This window comes from Pseudophryne corroboree, chromosome 3 (assembly GCF_028390025.1).
Source record: "Pseudophryne corroboree isolate aPseCor3 chromosome 3, aPseCor3.hap2, whole genome shotgun sequence".
Classification (NCBI taxonomy): domain Eukaryota; kingdom Metazoa; phylum Chordata; class Amphibia; order Anura; family Myobatrachidae; genus Pseudophryne; species Pseudophryne corroboree.
Window position 1 is genome coordinate 376,783,734 of NC_086446.1, and position 18,570 is coordinate 376,802,303.

An 18,570-nucleotide genomic window follows, 5' to 3' on the forward strand; every position below is an offset into this window, starting at 1 on the left:
TACCAGTCGGTGTATGTGTTTCCTCCTCTGCCTCTCATACCAAAAGTATTGAGAATTATACGGCAAAGAGGCGTAAGAACGATACTAGTGGTTCCGGATTGGCCAAGAAGGACTTGGTACCCGGAACTTCAAGAGATGATCACGGAAGATCCGTGGCCTCTACTTCTAAGGAGGGACTTGCTTCAGCAGGGTCCCTGTCTGTTTCAAGACTTACCGCGGCTGCGTTTGACGGCATGGCGGTTGAACGCCGGATCCTAAAGGAAAAAGGCATGCCGGAAGAAGTCATTCCTACTTTGATTAAAGCAAGGAAGGAAGTAACCGTGCAACACTATCACCGCATTTGGCGAAGATATGTTGCGTGGTGCGAGGATCGGAGTGCTCCGACGGAGGAATTTCAACTGGGTCGATTCCTACATTTCCTGCAATCAGGATTGTCTATGGGTCTCAAATTGGGATCTATTAAGGTTCAAATTTCGGCCCTGTCGATTTTCTTTCAAAAAGAATTGGCTTCAGTTCCTGAAGTCCAGACTTTTGTTAAGGGAGTGCTGCATATACAGCCTCCTGTGGTGCCTCCAGTGGCACCGTGGGATCTCAATGTGGTTTTGGAATTTCTAAAATCTCATTGGTTTGAACCACTAAAAAAGGTGGATTTAAAATATCTCACATGGAAAGTGACCATGTTACTAGCCCTGGCTTCGGCCAGGAGAGTGTCAGAACTGGCAGCTTTATCTTACAAAAGCCCATATCTGATTTTCCATTCGGACAGGGCAGAACTGCGGACTCGTCCGCATTTTCTCCCTAAGGTGGTGTCAGCATTTCATCTGAACCAGCCTATTGTAGTGCCTGCGGCTACAAGTGACTTGGAGGACTCCAAGTTACTGGACGTTGTCAGAGCATTAAAAATATATATTGCAAGGACAGCTGGAGTCAGAAAATCTGACTCGTTGTTTATATTGTATGCACCCAACAAGATGGGTGCTCCTGCGTCTAAGCAGACGATTGCTCGTTGGATCTGTAGCACAATCCAACTTGCACATTCTGTGGCAGGCCTGCCACAGCCTAAATCTGTAAAGGCCCACTCCACAAGGAAGGTGGGCTCATCTTGGGCGGCTGCCCGAGGGGTCTCGGCATTACAACTTTGCCGAGCAGCTACGTGGTCAGGGGAGAACACGTTTGTAAAATTTTACAAATTTGATACTCTGGCTAAGGAGGACCTGGAGTTCTCTCATTCGGTGCTGCAGAGTCATCCGCACTCTCCCGCCCGTTTGGGAGCTTTGGTATAATCCCCATGGTCCTTTCAGGAACCCCAGCATCCACTAGGACGATAGAGAAAATAAGAATTTACTTACCGATAATTCTATTTCTCGGAGTCCGTAGTGGATGCTGGGCGCCCATCCCAAGTGCGGATTATCTGCAATAATTGTACATAGTTATTGTTAACTAATTCGGGTTATTGTTAAGAAGCCATCTTTCAGAGGCTCCTCTGTTATCATACTGTTAACTGGTTTTGATCACAAGTTGTACGGTGTGATTGGTGTGGCTGGTATGAGTCTTACCCGGGATTCAAAATTCCTCCCTTATTGTGTACGCTCGTCCGGGCACAGTACCTAACTGGCTTGGAGGAGGGTCATAGGGGGAGGAGCCAGTGCACACCACCTGATCGGAAAGCTTTACTTTTGTGCCCTGTCTCCTGCGGAGCCGCTATTCCCCATGGTCCTTTCAGGAACCCCAGCATCCACTACGGACTCCGAGAAATAGAATTATCGGTAAGTAAATTCTTATTTTCCCTCTGCCCTTTCGTACTCCAGGTGAAGCAAAAGGTCAGGCGTACCCAAAGCAAGCTCGTGCTTCCAGACCAAACAAGCACAGACCAAAGCGTGCCTGGGCTGCCCGTCAGCCTGCTTCCAAAACTGACAAGCATGACGGGGCGGGCCACCCTCTGGGGAATCCCAGGGTAGGGGGCCGACTTCTAGGTTTTGCCCAGGAATTGTCAAAGACCACTTCAGATGCCTGGGCGAGGGAAGTCGTCGTTCGCCTGACAGATGTGCCTCTGGATCCGGCAAAAGCAAACACGTTGCACTCAGTGGTACATTCCCTCCTGGTCACAGGAGTGGTGGTGCAGGTGCCTCTGGCTCAGAGAGGCAAGGGGTACTATTCCACGCTGTTTCTAGTCCCGAAACTAAACGGGTCCTCGCGGCCCATTCTCAATCTGAAGTCCTTGAACAAGCATGTGCGGGTCTCCAAGTTTTGTATGGAAACTCTGCGCTCTATTGTTCTGGCCATGGAGCCTGGGGACTATATGGTCTCCCCGGACATACAGGATGCCTACCTGCATATTCCTATTGCGGTATCTCATCAACAATACCTGCGGTCTGCGGTGGGCAACCTGCATTACCAATTTCGGGCGTTACCCTTTGGTTTGACAACGGCTCCCCGAGTCTTCACCAAAGTAATGGCGGTCATGACGGCTACTCTCCGCAGTCAAGGGGTCAGGATCCTACCGTACTTGGACGATTTGTCGATCCTGGCAAATTCCCCAGAACTTCTCCTGTGTCATCTTGATCTGACGGTCCAGTGCATGAAAGCCCACGGGTGGCTGATCAACTGGAAGAAATCCTCCCTGGTTCCTGGTCGGAGCATGTTATACCTGGGAGCGTTATTGGACACACAACTAACTGTTGTCCCTGTCTCAGGAGAAAGTCCTGAAGCTTCAGGACAGGATTCGATGCTTCCTATCTCGTCCGCAAGTGTCGATTACATTCGGCAATGCAAGTGCTAGGTCTCATGGTGTCGGCTTTCGACATGGTGGAGTATGCTCAGTTCCACTCTCGCCCTCTGCAGAAGTTAATTCTGACCAAGTGGGACGGCCTGCCTCACCGGATCAGATCTCACATGATCTTATGGTCTCCGGAGGTCCGCCTGTCACTGAGTTGGTGGCTGCAGGACCAACGGTTGAGCAGAGGCCGTCCCTTCTGGATATCCAACTGGGTCCTTCTGACGACGGATGCCAGTCTGAGAGTTTGGGGCACGGTGTTGGAACAACACTCTCTTCAGGGTCGGTGGACCAAGGAGGAGTCTCTGCTCCCAATCAATATTCTGGAACTGCGGGCAGTATTCAACGCGTTGACAATGGCCCAGCATCTGATTCAGAACAGACCTGTTCAAGTACAGTCGGACAACGCCACCGCAGTGGCGTACATAAATCATCAAGGCGGCAGTCGAAGCTGCATGGCAATGAGGGAAGTATCAAGGATTCTTCAGTGGGCAGAACGCCATCTGCCGGCCATATCAGCAGTGTTCATTCCGGGCGTTCTGAACTGGGAGGCGGATTATCTCAGTCATCAGGATGTGCACGCCGGAGAATGGAGCCTACATCCAGATGTGTTTCAACTTTTCGTGGACAAGTGGGGTCTCCCAGATGTGGACCTGATGGCGTCTCGACACATTCACAAGGTTCCGGTCTTTGGAGCAAGGACAAGGGATCCTCAAGCAGCGTTCGTGGGTGCTCTGTCAATCCCATGGAACTTTCGGCTGCCGTATGTGTTCCCTCCGGTGTCACTCCTGCCCAGAGTAATATGGAAGTTCAAGCAAGAAGGAGGAAAACTACTTCTGCTAGCTCCAGCGTGGCCCAGCCGGCACTGGTTCTCCGATCTACAGGCCCTCTTGCTAGATTGTCCCCTTCTACTTCCACAACCACCAGACCTCCTCGTTCAGGGCCTTTGTGTCTACCAGGACTTGGCCCGTCTGGCTTTGACAGCATGGCTCTTGAGGCTTCCGTCCTGAGGGCCAAGGGTTTTTCTCATACGTCCTAGAGGATGCTGGGGATGCTTCAAGAACCATGGGGTATAGACTGGATCCGCAGGAGACGTGGGCACTTTAAGATTTTAAATGGGTGTGAACTGGCTCCTTCCTCTATGCCCCTCCTCCAGACTCCAGTTAGATTCTGTGCCCAGAGAGACTGGTCACACACTGAGGAGCTCTCCTGAGTTTCTCGGAAAAAGACTTTTGTTAGGTTTATTATTTTCATGGAGACCTGCTGGCAATGGGCTCCCTGCATCGTATAAATTTAAGCGGGACTGAAGCACGCCATGTAGTGGGTGGGGCTTAGCCCACACAGCTCTGACCAGCGCCATTTTCTCTTCACAGAAGCTGCAGAGACGCTGGCCCTGACCTCCACACTGCTGTGCAAGTAACGGTGCAAAACGGGGAGGCACAAGTGATTTGGTACTAATTGATATATAATACAAAGCGCTAACAGGTCTGGGCAGTCTTTTTACTCGCTTCAGTACTGGGATAGGCGCTGGGTTGTGAGCTGGCAGAACTCCCTCTGTGTCTCTTTAACAGGCTTTGTTGTGGGTCTGTCTCCTATAGCCCCACTGTGGTTGGGGTGTCGGTACGTGTGTGTCGACATGTCTGAGGCTGAGTGCTCTTCCCAGGAGGAGGCTGGAGTGGGAACAGAAAAGACTGAGAGTGACCGTGTCGGCACCGCCGACGGACGATTGGGTAAATATGTTGAGGGTTCTGAATGCAAATGTGACTCTGTTGTCTAAGAGGTTTGATAAATCTGAGTCTAAGAACCAGACATGGAGAAAATCCATTGAGGATGCATTGTCACAAGCTCAGACCCCTTCGGGGTCTCAGAAACATGCTTTTACCCAGATAGCAGATACAGATACCGACACGGACTCTGAATCCAGTGTCGACTATAGTGATGCCAGATTGAATTCAAAACTGGCTAAGAGCGTTCAGTACATGATTGTGGCTATAAAAGAAGTGTTGCATATAACAGAGGACCCTGATACTAGGGTCTGTATTTATAGAGGAAAGAAACCTGAGGTAACGTTTCCTCCCTCTCATGAACTGAACGCTCTTTTCGGAAAGGCTTGGGGAAATCCTGACAAGAAGATACATTTTCCCAAAAGAATTCCAGTGGCATATCCGTTTCCTTTTGGGGACAGGGAAAGGTGGGAGTCAACCACCACGGTTGACAAAGCTTTATTACGTCTGTCCAAAAAGGTGGTGCTTCCGTCTCCTGACACGGCAGCCCTAAAGGATCCTGCGGATCATAAGCAGGAAAATACACTAAAATCCATTTATGTCACTACGGGTTCGCTACTCAGGCCTGCCGTTGCTTCGGCATGGGTGAGTAGCGCTATTGAAAAGTGACCAGATAACTTGTCATCTGAGATAGATACCCTAGACAGGGATAATGTGCTTTTGACTCTGGGTCATATCAGGGACGCCGCAGCATATTTAAAAGAAGCTGTAAGGGATATTGGCCTTTTGGGATCAAGGGCCAATGCCATGGCAGTCTCGGCATGGAGAGCATTGTGGATTCATCAATGGAATGCTGACTCTAAGAAGGCGATGGAGTCGTTACCGTTTAACGATAGTGTCTTGTTTGGTGACGGCCTCACTGACCTGGTATCTACGGCTACCGCGGGTAAGTCGTCATTTTTACCTTATGTTGCTGCACAACAGAAGAAAACGCCCCACTATCAGATGCAGTCCTTTCGGCCCAATAAATACAAGAAAGGACGATGCTCCTCCTTCCTTGCTGGAAGAGGAAGGGGAAAAAGGTCACCGGCTGTGGCAAGTTCCCAAGAGCAGAAGTCCTCTCCGGCTTCTACCAAATCCACCGCATGACCCTGGGGCTTCTCTGCGGGAGTCCGCACCAGTGGGGGCACGTCTGAGGCTCTTCAGTCAGGTCTGGGTGCACTCGGACCTGGATCCTTGGATATTAGAAATAGTAGACCAAGGGTACAAATTAGAGTTTCAGGACATACCCCCTCACCAATTTTTCAAATCGGCCTTGCCAGTTTCTCTTCCAGAAAGAGAGGTGGTATGCGCTGCGATACTAAAGCTGTGTCAAAATCAAGTCATTGTTACGGTACCCCCGTCACAACAGGGGAAGGGTTTTTATTCGACTCTGTTCGTGGTACCGAAGCCGGATGGCTCAGTCAGACCGATTCTGAATCTAAAATCTCTCAATTTCTTTCTAAAAAGATTCAAATTCAAGATGGAATCTCTCCGAGCAGTGATCTCCAGTCTGGAGGAGGACGATTTTATGGTGTCGGTCGACATAAAGGATGCCTACTTACACGTTCCCATATATCCTCCACATCCGGCATACCTGAGGTTTGCTGTTCAGGATTTTCATTACCAATTTGGCAATGGCGGTGGACGCCCTGGTGACACCGTGGGTGTTTCCGTCGGTTTATGTGTTCCCTCCACTTCCACTCATTCCAAAGGTGATAAAGATCATAAGAAGAACAAGGGTTCAGGCGATACTCATTGTTCCCGACTGGCCAAGGAGGGCCTGGTATCCAGATCTTCAGGAGTTGCTCATAGAAGATCCCTGGCCTCCTCCTCTACGAGAGGACCTGTTACAACAGGGTCCGTGCGTGTATCAAGACTTACCGCGGCTGCGTTTGACGGCATGGTGGTTGAGCGCCAAATCCTAGCCCGTAAGGGTATTCCCAGTGAAGTCATTCCCACACTTCTTCAGGCTAGAAAAGAAGTGACGGCAAAGCATTACCACCGTATTTGGAGGAAATGTGTGTCTTGGTGTGAATCCAAGAAGGCTCCTATGGAGGAATTTCAGCTGGGGCGTTTGCTCCATTTTTTACAAGCTGGTGTGGATGCTGGCCTGAAGTTGGGCTCAGTTAAAGTGCAAATTTCGGTCTTATCGATTTTCTTTCAGAAAGAATTGGCCTCCCTTCAAGAAGTTCAGACCTTCGTGAAAGGCGTACTACACATCCAACCTCCCTTTGTGCCCCCAGTGGCGCCTTGGGATCTGAATGTGGTGTTGCAGTTCCTGCAATCTCATTGGTTTGAACCTTTGCGTAAGGTTGAGTTAAAGTTCCTTACTTGGAAGGTAGTCATGTTGTTGCACAATACAATTATATAGACACCCAAACGCACCGGACCAACTTTATTTGTGGACCCGCCTGCGTCCGTGTGTGAACATAAATTCAGGCGCAGCTATATATTTATATGCAATATCCAATAAATTTAGCTATTCACCACCACTTAAAATCTGAATGCAGCTCCCACTCAGTAACCTGAAGTGTATACCAATTTCGAAACAAAAAAAGAAATCACTTATGTGAGAGAGCGCAAAAGATTTTAAACATTTTTATTTTATATTAAAAACTATAAAACTATTATAGCATCATCATATGCATATAATGCTATATGCCTTTGAAACATATAATTATTGAATCTACACAATAAAGCTACCATGAATCAGGAACACATATCAGTCCATAAGAGATTATTATCTAACACCAGCTGCCACTGGTTTGCAGAATTATCCTCACCGTTCCTTTTAACCACTTAGTGGCTAGAATACAGTCCAATGTCCCGCATCAACAGATTCTAGACTCTTTCTCCACAGAAATGTTATATGGATACTGATAAAACTTCATGAATAGTGTCTGATGTTCATGAAATATTGTAGCAGAAAGTTCCAATATTATATTCAAACTGTAATACTTTTGTTATTTTCGTAGATGGACAGACTTAGATTTGCATACAGGGATTGTGCCTCTTATCCGTTGACACTTAGATGATATTGTGTCTAGCTGTACAGGGACGATATCAAAATTAGAGGGTATGTCTCACCTCACCGTGCCCAGGTGTTGAAGTTATCGCTCTGCGGATAGTCGTGACCGGTCACCAAGGAAATTCCCCCGTTGCTGTTGACCACATGCAAATCTAAGTCTGTCCATCTACGAAAATAACAAAAGTATTACAGTTTGAATATAATATTGGAACTTTCTGCTACAATATTTCATGAACATCAGACACTATTCATGAAGTTTTATCAGTATCCATATAACATTTCTGTGGAGAAAGAGTCTAGAATCTGTTGATGCGGGACATTGGACTGTATTCTAGCCACTAAGTGGTTAAAAGGAACGGTGAGGATAATTCTGCAAACCAGTGGCAGCTGGTGTTAGATAATAATCTCTTATGGACTGATATGTGTTCCTGATTCATGGTAGCTTTATTGTGTAGATTCAATAATTATATGTTTCAAAGGCATATAGCATTATATGCATATGATGATGCTATAATAGTTTTATAGTTTTTAATATAAAATAAAAATGTTTAAAATCTTTTGCGCTCTCTCACATAAGTGATTTCTTTTTTAGTCATGTTGTTGGCCTTGGCTTCCGCAAGGTGGGTCTCTGAATTGGCGGCTTTGTCTCACAAAAGCCCCTATTTAATCTTCCATGCTGATAGAGCCGAGTTGAGAACTCGTCAGCAATTTTTGCCAAAGGTGGTTTCATCATTTCACGTAAATCAGCCTATTGTGGTGCCTGTGGCTACTGACGCTTTGGCGGAATCAAAGTCTCTCAATGTGGTCAGAGCTTTGAATATCTATGTCGCCAGAACGGCTCAAATTAGGAAAACAGAGGCTCTGTTTGTCCTGTGTCCTGTGGGGCTCCTGCTTCCAAGCAGACTATTGCACGTTGGATCTGTAATACGATTCAGCAAGCTCACTCTACGGCAGGACTGGCGTTACCAAAATCTTTGAAGGCCCATTCTACCAGAAAGGTGGGCTCATCCTGGGCGGCTGCCCGGGGGGTCTCGGCATTACAGCTTTGCCGAGCAGCGACTTGGTCGGGATCAAACACCTTTGCAAAGTTTTACAAGTTTGATACCCTGGCTGTGGAGGACCTCTTGTTTGGTCAATCGGTGCTGCAGAGTCATCCGCACTCTCCCGCCCGTTCTAGAACTTTGGTATAAACCCCATGGTTCTTGAAGCATCCCCAGCATCCTCTAGGACATATGAGAAAATAGGATTTTAATACCTACCGGTAAATCCTTTTCTCTTAGTCCGTAGAGGATGCTGGGCGCCCGTCCCAGTGCGGGCTGTATCTGCAGTTTGGTTGTAGTTACGCTCATGTTGAGTTAAGTTCAGTCAATCTGTGACTGTTGTTTGGTCATGCTGTTGCATGCGTTGTTGTTGAATGCCATGTTATACGGCGTGGTTTGAGGTGTGAGCTGGTATGTATCTCACCTTAGTTAAAAACGTTAACTAAATCCTTTTCCTCGAAATGTCCGTCTCCCTGGGCACAGTTCCTATAACTGGAGTCTGGAGGAGGGGCATAGAGGGAGGAGCCAGTTCACACCCATTTAAAGTCTTAAAGTGCCCTTGTCTCCTGCGGATCCCGTCTATACCCCTTGGTTCTTAAAGCATCCCCAGCATCCTCTACGGACTAAGAGAAAAGGATTTACCGGTAGGTATTAAAATCCTATTTTCTGAGGCGGTCGTTCAAACTATGTTGAAGGCCCGTAAGCCGGCTTCTGCTCGGATTTACCATAGGGTCTGGAATGCTTACTTTACTTGGTGTGCATCTCACAATCATGACGTTTTCAAGTTTAGCGCGGCCAAACTGTTGCCTTCCTACAACAGGGCCTGGAGTTAGGCGTGCGTCTGGCCTCCCTCAAGGTTCACATTTCTGTCTTGTCGGTTTGGTTTCAGAGAAAGATTGCTGCCCTTCCGGATGTTCATACATTCACTCAGGGATTGTTGCGGATTCAGCCTCCTTATGTACCTCCTGTGGCCCCCTGGGATCTGTCTGTGGTATTGGAGGCCTTGCGAGAGTCCATTTGAACCTCTTGCCTCTGCTTATCTTAAGTGGCTGTCCCTTAAGGTGCTATTTTACTGGCTATTGCTTCAGCTAGAAGGGTCTCGGACTTGGGTGCCTTATCCTGCAAGTCCCCCCATTTGATTTTTCATCGTGACCGGGTGGTTCTTAGAACGCGACTGGGTTAATTACCCAAGGTGGTGTCTTCATTCCACCTTAACCAGGAGATTGTGGTTCCGGCCTTTAATTCTCCTGAGTTGTCTCCCAAAGAACGGTCTTTGGATGTGATACGGGCTCTCCGTATCTATGTGAAGAGAACTTCCTCCGTAAGGAAATCTGATTCTCTTTTTGTATTGTTTGGTTTTCACAAACGTGGCTGGCCTGCTTCTAAGCAGACTCTGGCTAGATGTATTAGAATGGTGATTGCACATGCTTATGTGCAGGCTGGTCGTCCAGCTCCTGCTACCATTAAGGCCCATTGTACTCGGTCGGTTGGACCTTCTTGGACGGCCCACCGTGGTGCGACCCTTGAACAATTGTGCAAGGCGGCTACGTGGTCCTCAGGGAACACGTTTATAAGGTTCTATGCCTTCGATACCGCTGCTTCCCGGGATGCTTCCTTTGGATGCCGGATTCTTGTGCCCGCTACAGTGCGTCCCCTCCCGTGAGGAACTGCTTTGGGACATCCCCGATGTAATTCCTTGTGGAGCCCAGTGTACCCCGCAGCAGAAAACGAGATCTATGGTAGGAACTTACCGTTGTTAAATCTCTTTCTGCGAGGTACACTGGGCTTCACAAGGCGCCCACCCTGACACACTTTAGCTTTTTTTGGGTTGGTATTGGCATAGCCGCTGACACCCTCTCCTGCGGTGAGTGTGTGGTGTATTTGTCCTCTCTGGTACCTGCTACTGCATTGGGCTGGTTAACAAAACTGAGCTCCCTGGCATGGAGGCGGGGTTATAGAGGAGGCAGCGCTGTGCATCTTGGGAACAGTCAAAAGCTTTGAGCCTGTTGGTGCCTCGGATCAAGATCCTACTCTATACCCTGATGTAATTCCGTGTGGAGCCAAGTGTACCTTGCAGAAAGAGATTTAACAACGGTAAGTTCTTACCATAAATCTCGTTTTTCCAAACAACGTTAATCACTTTTGGGGAGTAACCCCGTTCGAGGAAGCGAGAGGACATCTCTATAATCTGTTTATCCGCCAATTCTCTTGTAGAGTTAATCCTCAATATGCAAAGGAATTGTGAGATAGGAAGTCCTTCCTTAAGCGAACTTGGATGTTGACTATTGGCAAATAATGAATTTCGGTCTGTGTCCTTCCGAAACAGTCGTAGACAATTCATTACCAGTCCGGTATATTTTAACATCCAAAAAATACATTTCGGTGTCATGAATACAACTTGAAAATCTAATCGGGGAGTTGAGAGAGTTGAGAAACTCAACCATTTCACTGAACTGTGTGTTAGTGCCGCACCACAACAAAAATAAATCATCTATAAAACGTCTATAATACAAATTCTGATATCCAAACCTAGGTGGGTGCCTAGGATACTATAAATAACAAACTTTACTGTGGAGCGCATGATGTTTCCGATGCGCTCCACGGCATTTATCGAGTGGCGCGGACACTTCCGGGTCCGGCGCCCTCTGGTTGTGTACATCTCCTACCATGGTTACCTAGTGCTTAGCTGAACAGTTGGCGTACTGTGGAGCGCATGAACCTAGTGGGTGTGTTCCGGGACAGCGGCATAACGCTTGAGCACTTCCGGGTTCTGCTATTTCCGGACTTTTGTAATTTGTATTTTCTAACCATTCTGGTTTGTTTTTTTACAACTTCTGAATACATTGTGGATTCAGTGAGGCTGCGCTGCCACTAGTATTGATGTTATGTCATCGTCTAGTGGGCTAATAATGTATATTTGATGACAGTTGGTACTAAATGCCCCATGATGCAGTGCCTTTGTGACAGGGAATTCTGGGTGATGATTGTTGGTATAAATATATGTGTCGGTGGTGATGGTGCTTTAGTCTGCTCTCTTGCTGCCTTGATGTTATGATGCACTGTTGCTGGTCCTGATGATGGTCCTACAGGGACCGAAACGTCGACCAAATATGCACATCTGCATATATATATATATATATATATATATATATATAAAATATACACACATAACTATGTATATATAATGTCATTATCTCAGGAGGAGGCCCAAAAGTGTGAGATTTTGGATAAGGGATTCTCAACCTGTATAGCTTTTTATCTGTAGTTATTTATAGGAAATTAATTGTACATGGCTTTAATTGATTGGTCATAAAATGTGTATTCGCAAGTATTATATTAATTAACACATTTGATTTCCGCAGTTTGATTAATATGAGTGTTCCACCTACCAATGATGATTATATTAATAATGGTGTGGGATTGGCAAGTCCCCACTAGTGGATCCGATAGCTAGTTCGGTTATTGCACTTTTATAATGCCTCTATATGTTCATAGAAAAGTTAAATGAATCTAAGTAAAATAAACTTTATATTTGTTTTTTGTAGCAGCGCTCCTGGCAGTGGTCCCATGTTTAAACCAACTACAGTTGCTTTGGATGAGGAAGGAGTGGAAGAGGAAGATGTACCTATTTCTACAAGCTCAACAATGCAAGACAGCCCAAAACGAGTACAGGAAGAAAAATCACCCCAGATTTCCAATTGTGCTCTTATTCCAGCTACAACTCCAACTATAACTTTTGGCTTTAAAAGCTCAGCTAGTACATCATCTCTTCAGAAAGTGGGTTTTTCTTTCTCCTTTGCTAAAAAGACTCCATTGAAGTTAGAGTCCTCGGCGGCAGTCTTCAAGGACATCAACGAGGAGGTGGGATCAGCAGAGGAGGAGAAAGAGGAGGACAAACCATCATCTGCTGATGTTATATGCACCCTGCAAGCAGTGGAGGGTGAGAGCAGCAAAGAAAGTGAAAACAAGGTAGAGGAAGAGGAAAGCCAAGTGGATGATGGTGCCTCCCTTGCAAGCACCTTATCAAAACTAAAGAAGATGAAACGAGAGGAAAGGGGGGGTCAACCTGGGGAACCAGAGTATTATCACTACATGCCACCTGCCCATTGTAGGGTGAAACCTAATTTCCAATTCTTGCTCTTTATGAGATCCACAGAGCAAACACTGGCAGAGAATGTGCCTCTGAAGGATGACAAGAAACAAACTGTTACAAGCAAAGTCAAACCTGTAAAACAGACAGAAAGCAAAGGAGAAAAAAGTGTAAGTGTTGATATGAAGATTATTGGGAATCAACCAGTCGAACGTAGTGGCTCTCCTGGCTTGCCCAAGGCAGACCTGACAGAACATACAAGTGACAAAGAAAAGCCTAACCCTACTTCCAGTGTAGAGCCACCCAAGGCTTCTCCCACTTCTGCAAAAGACCACCCAGGTCGACCAAAACTCCCAACTGGTCCATTTTTTCCAGTTCTGAGCAAGGATGAGAGCACAACTCTGCAGTGGCCCTCTGAGCTCCTGATATTCACCCAGGCTGAACCATCCATCTCTTTCAGCTGTAACCCATTATATTTTGACTTCAAACTTTCTCGAAACAAAGATGGAAAACCTAAAGGAGTGGAGAAGCCAAAGAATAACCCAGGATCAAGTAAAGATAATTTACCTGCCACTGAATCGGACAAGGACCCAAATATCCAAATTAAAAAGGAGGCTATCCCAGTTATGCATACATGTGGTGCCCAACCAAAAGCTTCTGCAGCTTCCTCTGATGTTAAGGCTGAAACTCTTGCAGAAGAGGACAAAGGTGAAGCTACTGGGAAGTCTCATAAGCACAAGAAGAAGAAAAAGCACAAGAAGAATAGCAAGCGGAAGCGGAAATACAAAGAAGGAGACGAGGGGACAGAACAGAAAACTAAAAAGCATAAGAAGCATAAGCACAAGAAATCAAAGGGTGCTTCCAAAACAGTGTTGAAAATTACAGAGTCTGATGTAAATCTGGCTCTTACTTTGGAAAATCGCAGTGGAGACTCTGCAACAGGGAAGTCCCTAGCAAAAGAAGACAGTGGGGGAAATACTAGTACTAAACAGGATCTTCACACTTCTTCCAAGGAGCCAGAGAATAAAAAGCCCAAAACTGACCTTAAAACATCACTTCCCCCTACTGCTGCTCCATCATCATCATCTTCTCATAGAAACACACCCACCAAGGCCAGAAGTAGACAAAGTAGTGGAGATTACGATAGTGAAGATGTCAGTAGGAAAAAGTCCACGTCTAGATACAGTGATGAGTATGACTCAACAAGTGATCGCTCCAGAAGTCGATCAAGATCTGGAAAACGGCGGCGATCCTACTCATCCAGTTCAGGAGGGTCCACTGATAGAAGTAGATATAGTCGCAATCAAAGCTATTCAGACAGTGACTATAGCGATTATAGCAGTGGATCAAGGAGGCGATCGAAGCGGAGGTCACCAGGTTCAGATTCAGACTCTGCGGTTTCCAAAAGACATTCCACTAGACATAAATACTCCTCTTCTGATTACAGCCGTAGTCGTTCTAGAAGCAGAAGTCGCTCGAGGAGAAGTAGGAGTCGGGGCAGAGGAAGGTCAAGTAGTAGTAGCCGAAGTCGGAGTAAGAGGAGGAGCCGCAGCTTGACTGGTCACAGCTGGAAGCGCAGCCGTAGTTATAGTAGGGACCGGAGCACAAGTGTTCGCAGTCACTCTGGGAAAGGATCACATGGGCGGGACAGTGTTGATAGTCGTAGAGGTGGCAGGCGAGACTTTAACCGTTCCAAGATTTACCGTTCACAATCCCCACATTATACTCGCTCCGGGAACCGAAGAGAGGGGGGTAGAGGTTCAGAACCAAGGAGAGCTGGTGGCTCTAACTTGCCCTGCAGAAGCACAGAGAAAGATGTAGGGAGATGTATTTTAACAGCAAAGCGGCTACTTGAAAAAATACAGTCACGACGTTTGGAAAAGGCAGCAGGCACTGCAGAAAGCAGCTCAAAGTCAGGATCAAAGGTGAAAGACCCACCTCAGGGATACTTCGGCCCCAAGTTGCCACCTGCTCTTGGCATTAAACCTGCTCAGCTACCCATGATAGGCAAGCTCCCAGTAGGGTCCAAAGGCACAGCACCTCAAAGAGGAGAGAACGACTCTGGGGAAACATCAGTTGCTATAGAAGGGGAGCAGGAAAAAGAAGGAAAAACTTTGGTGGAGGAAACCCCAGTATCTGAACCACCTACACCTGCTGTAGAACATCTGGCCCCAGAGGCAGCAGTTTGCTGTCAGCCACCACCTCCAGGCTTTGGAGAGGGAGCTGCATCACACCCTTTGGGCAATGGAAGTCTTCCTTTTCCACCACTCCAGGGTAGATTAATACCACCACCACCACCACCACCACCTGATGCTGAATTTTTTCAGCCTTCAGCTTATCCACCCATCACAGTTGATCCAAACTCTTCTCGGCCAGAAGGGGAAGATGAGGAAGAGGAAGAGGAGGAGGATGAAGGTTCATTGGCACCTCTGGAAAGCCAGCCTATCATTTTTACACCAGATGAAATGGAGAAGTACAGCAAACTACAACAGGCTGCTCAACAGCATATACAGCAACAGCTCTTAGCCAAGCAGGTAAAGAGTTTCCCTGCAGGGGCTATGCCGCAAGCATTGCAGCCTGTAACACAAACCCTGCAGCCCATTCACATTCAGCAAGCACCACCTCCTGTGTCTGCTGCTTCCTTAACCACTGTACAGCATGCCATCCTTCAACATGCTGCAGCTGCTGCAGCCATGGGTATACCTCCTCACCATCAGCAGTTGGCTCAAGTGCACCACATCCACCAGCCACATCTGGCTCCTATCTCCCTTTCCCACCTTACCCATTCTCTTATACCAGCCCACCATGCTGCTTTCTATGCTAGTCATCCCATACACATAATACCAGCCTCTGCGCTCCACCATGCTGGGCCTCTTACTCTTCATCATGTCCCACATGCCCTTTATCCAACTCTACTTGCTCCTCGGCAGGCCACTGCTGCAGCAGCAGCTTTGCATCTCCACCCTCTTCTTCACCCCATCTTCTCAGGTCAAGACCTGCAACACCCACCTAGCCATGGAACATGAGGTGAATCTTTGATATGCACACTTATCGCGCCAAATCTTGGCACAAGAAAAAGTTATTGAAGTCTGCCTGGACAAAATTGTTTATGGAAGACTTTGGCCAACACGTCTAGGTCATTTCATCATTCTGTCATTCTTTAATCTGTTCTGTACACTTTTTGTTTAAATTATAAATATTCTATTGGACATATGTATAGACTGAGCCATCAAGTTGTATGGCAAAAATACGTGAAGATGGGCTTCTTCTCTTCCCAAAATTCCCTAATATAAATAAATATATATATATATATATATATATATAATATTTCGACTCCACACTACCAGAGTGAACTGACTAGTTTGCTCACATCCATATAAAACAAATGTCAACACAACTGATAATAACGAAGATACAGTGTGGGACAAGCTGTCAAAAATGGTGGTTTTAATATGACATATGCACTCTGTATATTTTTTTTCCCTGCAGTAGTTGTATAGTAATCTGAGGGGCAAACCTATAGTTTTCAGCTAGTTTGCAACAAAATGTATTTCTGCTGCTGTGGCATGTATATTCTATCAAACTAATTTTTTTTTTGTTGAAGTTTCTATGTATGATACAAATGTACAAAAAAAAAAGTAATAAAGATAAAACCCTTCAGGATTGCAGAAACATGTAATATTAAAAGGGGTAATAAATGAACAAATGAATTATGTTACAGTTGTAAAGGAGTATGTGATATTCTGGAAAGTGATAAGAGGTTAATTCAGAGTTGGTAGCCAGAACTGAAAAAGGAGCCTCAGACACACCAATGCTGCAATACAAGAGGGTGCACGTGCATTTATATGGTTTATGCATGCAGGGTAAATACTGCCTACTCTTGCGTGTAGTCCCAAAACACTGGACAGCTTTATTTTTACACTGCATGTTAGAGTACAGCTAAAATATGCCCATCCCAACTCTAAATCTCTGCACACTTCAGTTTTGCCCTACATGCAGTACAACATAGTTTTGCCAAGGTGCAAATTTTATTTATTTACCCCACCTCCCTTGATTCAAACTGAATCTTCCTGTAAGGGTAGGTTATGTAATAAATTCAGGGATTATGGAACTGGCATGGTTTCAGTGACTTTGCGCTAAATTTAAGAGGATAATTAGTCAAAGAACAAAGCCAGCCACATAATAGATTGCTTATTTAAATTTAGCAGCAAACTCTTAAGTGCCCTGTATGTTTTTGGTTACACGAAGAGTTCTCAGATCTAGTTATAAGGTACCCGCAACATGACATTTTTGAGGTTCTCTGTGGAAACCAGACTAATAATTGCAGGCTTGAGTAGATTAAGGCACGTGCATAAATTCAGAACTATCTGAAAATCTATGTTTAAACATAACCTTTCGAAGTATTTCATTTATACAGTCTCTACTTGTAAAACTGCTCTAAGCTCAAAAAATATACAGGAGTATAAAACGTGAACATATTACTTATAACTATGAGACGTTGCAAGTAAAACCAATTAACAACTAAATATTATCCTATATAATAAAAGGCTGCTGATGCTCCTCACCTCTGTTAGGGCATCAGATGGACCAAATGACTCCTTTTGTGTGCTGTCACACTGCAGGGAGCTGTTAGTCTCCTAACCTGCTGCTGCTGCTAATATTAATAATACTGATCTGTTTCACACTTGCTGCACATGGAGAGAGGTGGCTGGGGCGAGAGAGTGGGGCTAAGGGTAGATAGGCACTGGAGGGCTATAAAAAGCTAACACGGCTCCTCACCTCTGTGGTGCAGCCAGTGGCCGCTGGAGGGCCCACGATTGGAGCTCCATTCGGGACACACAGACCCCTATGTACACTGCACCCTCCACCATATACTGCTCTTGCATATACCGCATAGTCTGCACCCCCTTCTCTGTATACTATGCTGCAACCCCATGTTACTTGCCATCCTGGGACTACGCAACAAGTAACAGCAGTCAAGGAAATGGATGCAGGAACCACCAGTCAGAGCGGAAGCACTGGGAACACGTATGGCCTGCTCATTACAGATATACACATCTAGATATATATATATATCTAAAAAGGCTAACGCTGCTCCTCACCCCTATGGTGCGCTGGTGGCACACACATACACTCACACCTGCTCAGCATAACAGAGTCCTAGCACCCAGCAGCAGGAGTTCCGGACACACGGCAGCTCCTGTGTGAATAGCGACCTCCCTTCTCTTTAATCCGGCTTTGGGCCGGGATGTAATGGGAACTAAGTTCAGAGTCTGAAAAAAAGACGCACAAAGTAAGACATAATAACATGCAACTTTTTCCCGGAACTCTGCTAATGTAATAGTATGCGTTTTTTATGTTCACAACGCAAATCTGATCTGACTTCTCACAGGATATTTAGACCAGGAAATGTCCACTATTTTTCAGACCAACCAGAAATCGTCTGTTATTTTAACAGTTGTCACATACATCCCTTAGTGGCAAAATTTTCATAATTTTGCGTTTAAGATGCATTTTCCAGGGCAAAATGTGCAAAAATTAAATCAAAGGGTTATTTTTGGGGGGTTTTTAAGGTTAGAAATATTTTTTTTTTTAAATGTATTTGTTGTAAATGTGCTGTAATTGTGTACCTGTAATTGATTGTCAATATTGTCAAATATAACTCTGTAACAATATGGGTGACCAATGATTGGGATACCGCTAACGTGGGGAAAACATCTGTGTCAGGCGCTCTCTTTAAGACTAGAAAACATCTGACTTTGCATGTACCCGGACGCTATTATATTGGCTGGGTTTGGAAAATGTCTGACTTTTTTGCAGCAAATTTGGACATTTTACAAACTCTGCTCCCATTACATCCCGACCTTGGTGTC

General features: G+C 45.9%; 1 protein-coding gene across 8 annotated transcripts in view; it reads left to right on the top strand.

Annotated features, from left to right (window-relative positions):
- GPATCH8 (G-patch domain containing 8) overlaps positions 1-16,412 on the top strand; it is a 145,081-nt gene extending 128,669 nt beyond the window's left edge. For 6 of the 8 annotated variants that reach the window (XM_063959954.1, XM_063959959.1, XM_063959951.1 and 3 more), the window contains one exon: positions 12,153-16,412. In XM_063959954.1, the coding sequence (XP_063816024.1) occupies positions 12,153-15,723 (3,571 nt within the window). In that variant the 3' untranslated portion in view covers positions 15,724-16,412. The remainder of the gene's footprint in view (positions 1-12,152) is intronic. The other 2 variants (XM_063959957.1, XM_063959955.1) reach the window with 1 other exon arrangement.
- Positions 16,413-18,570: the final 2,158 nt, after the last annotated feature.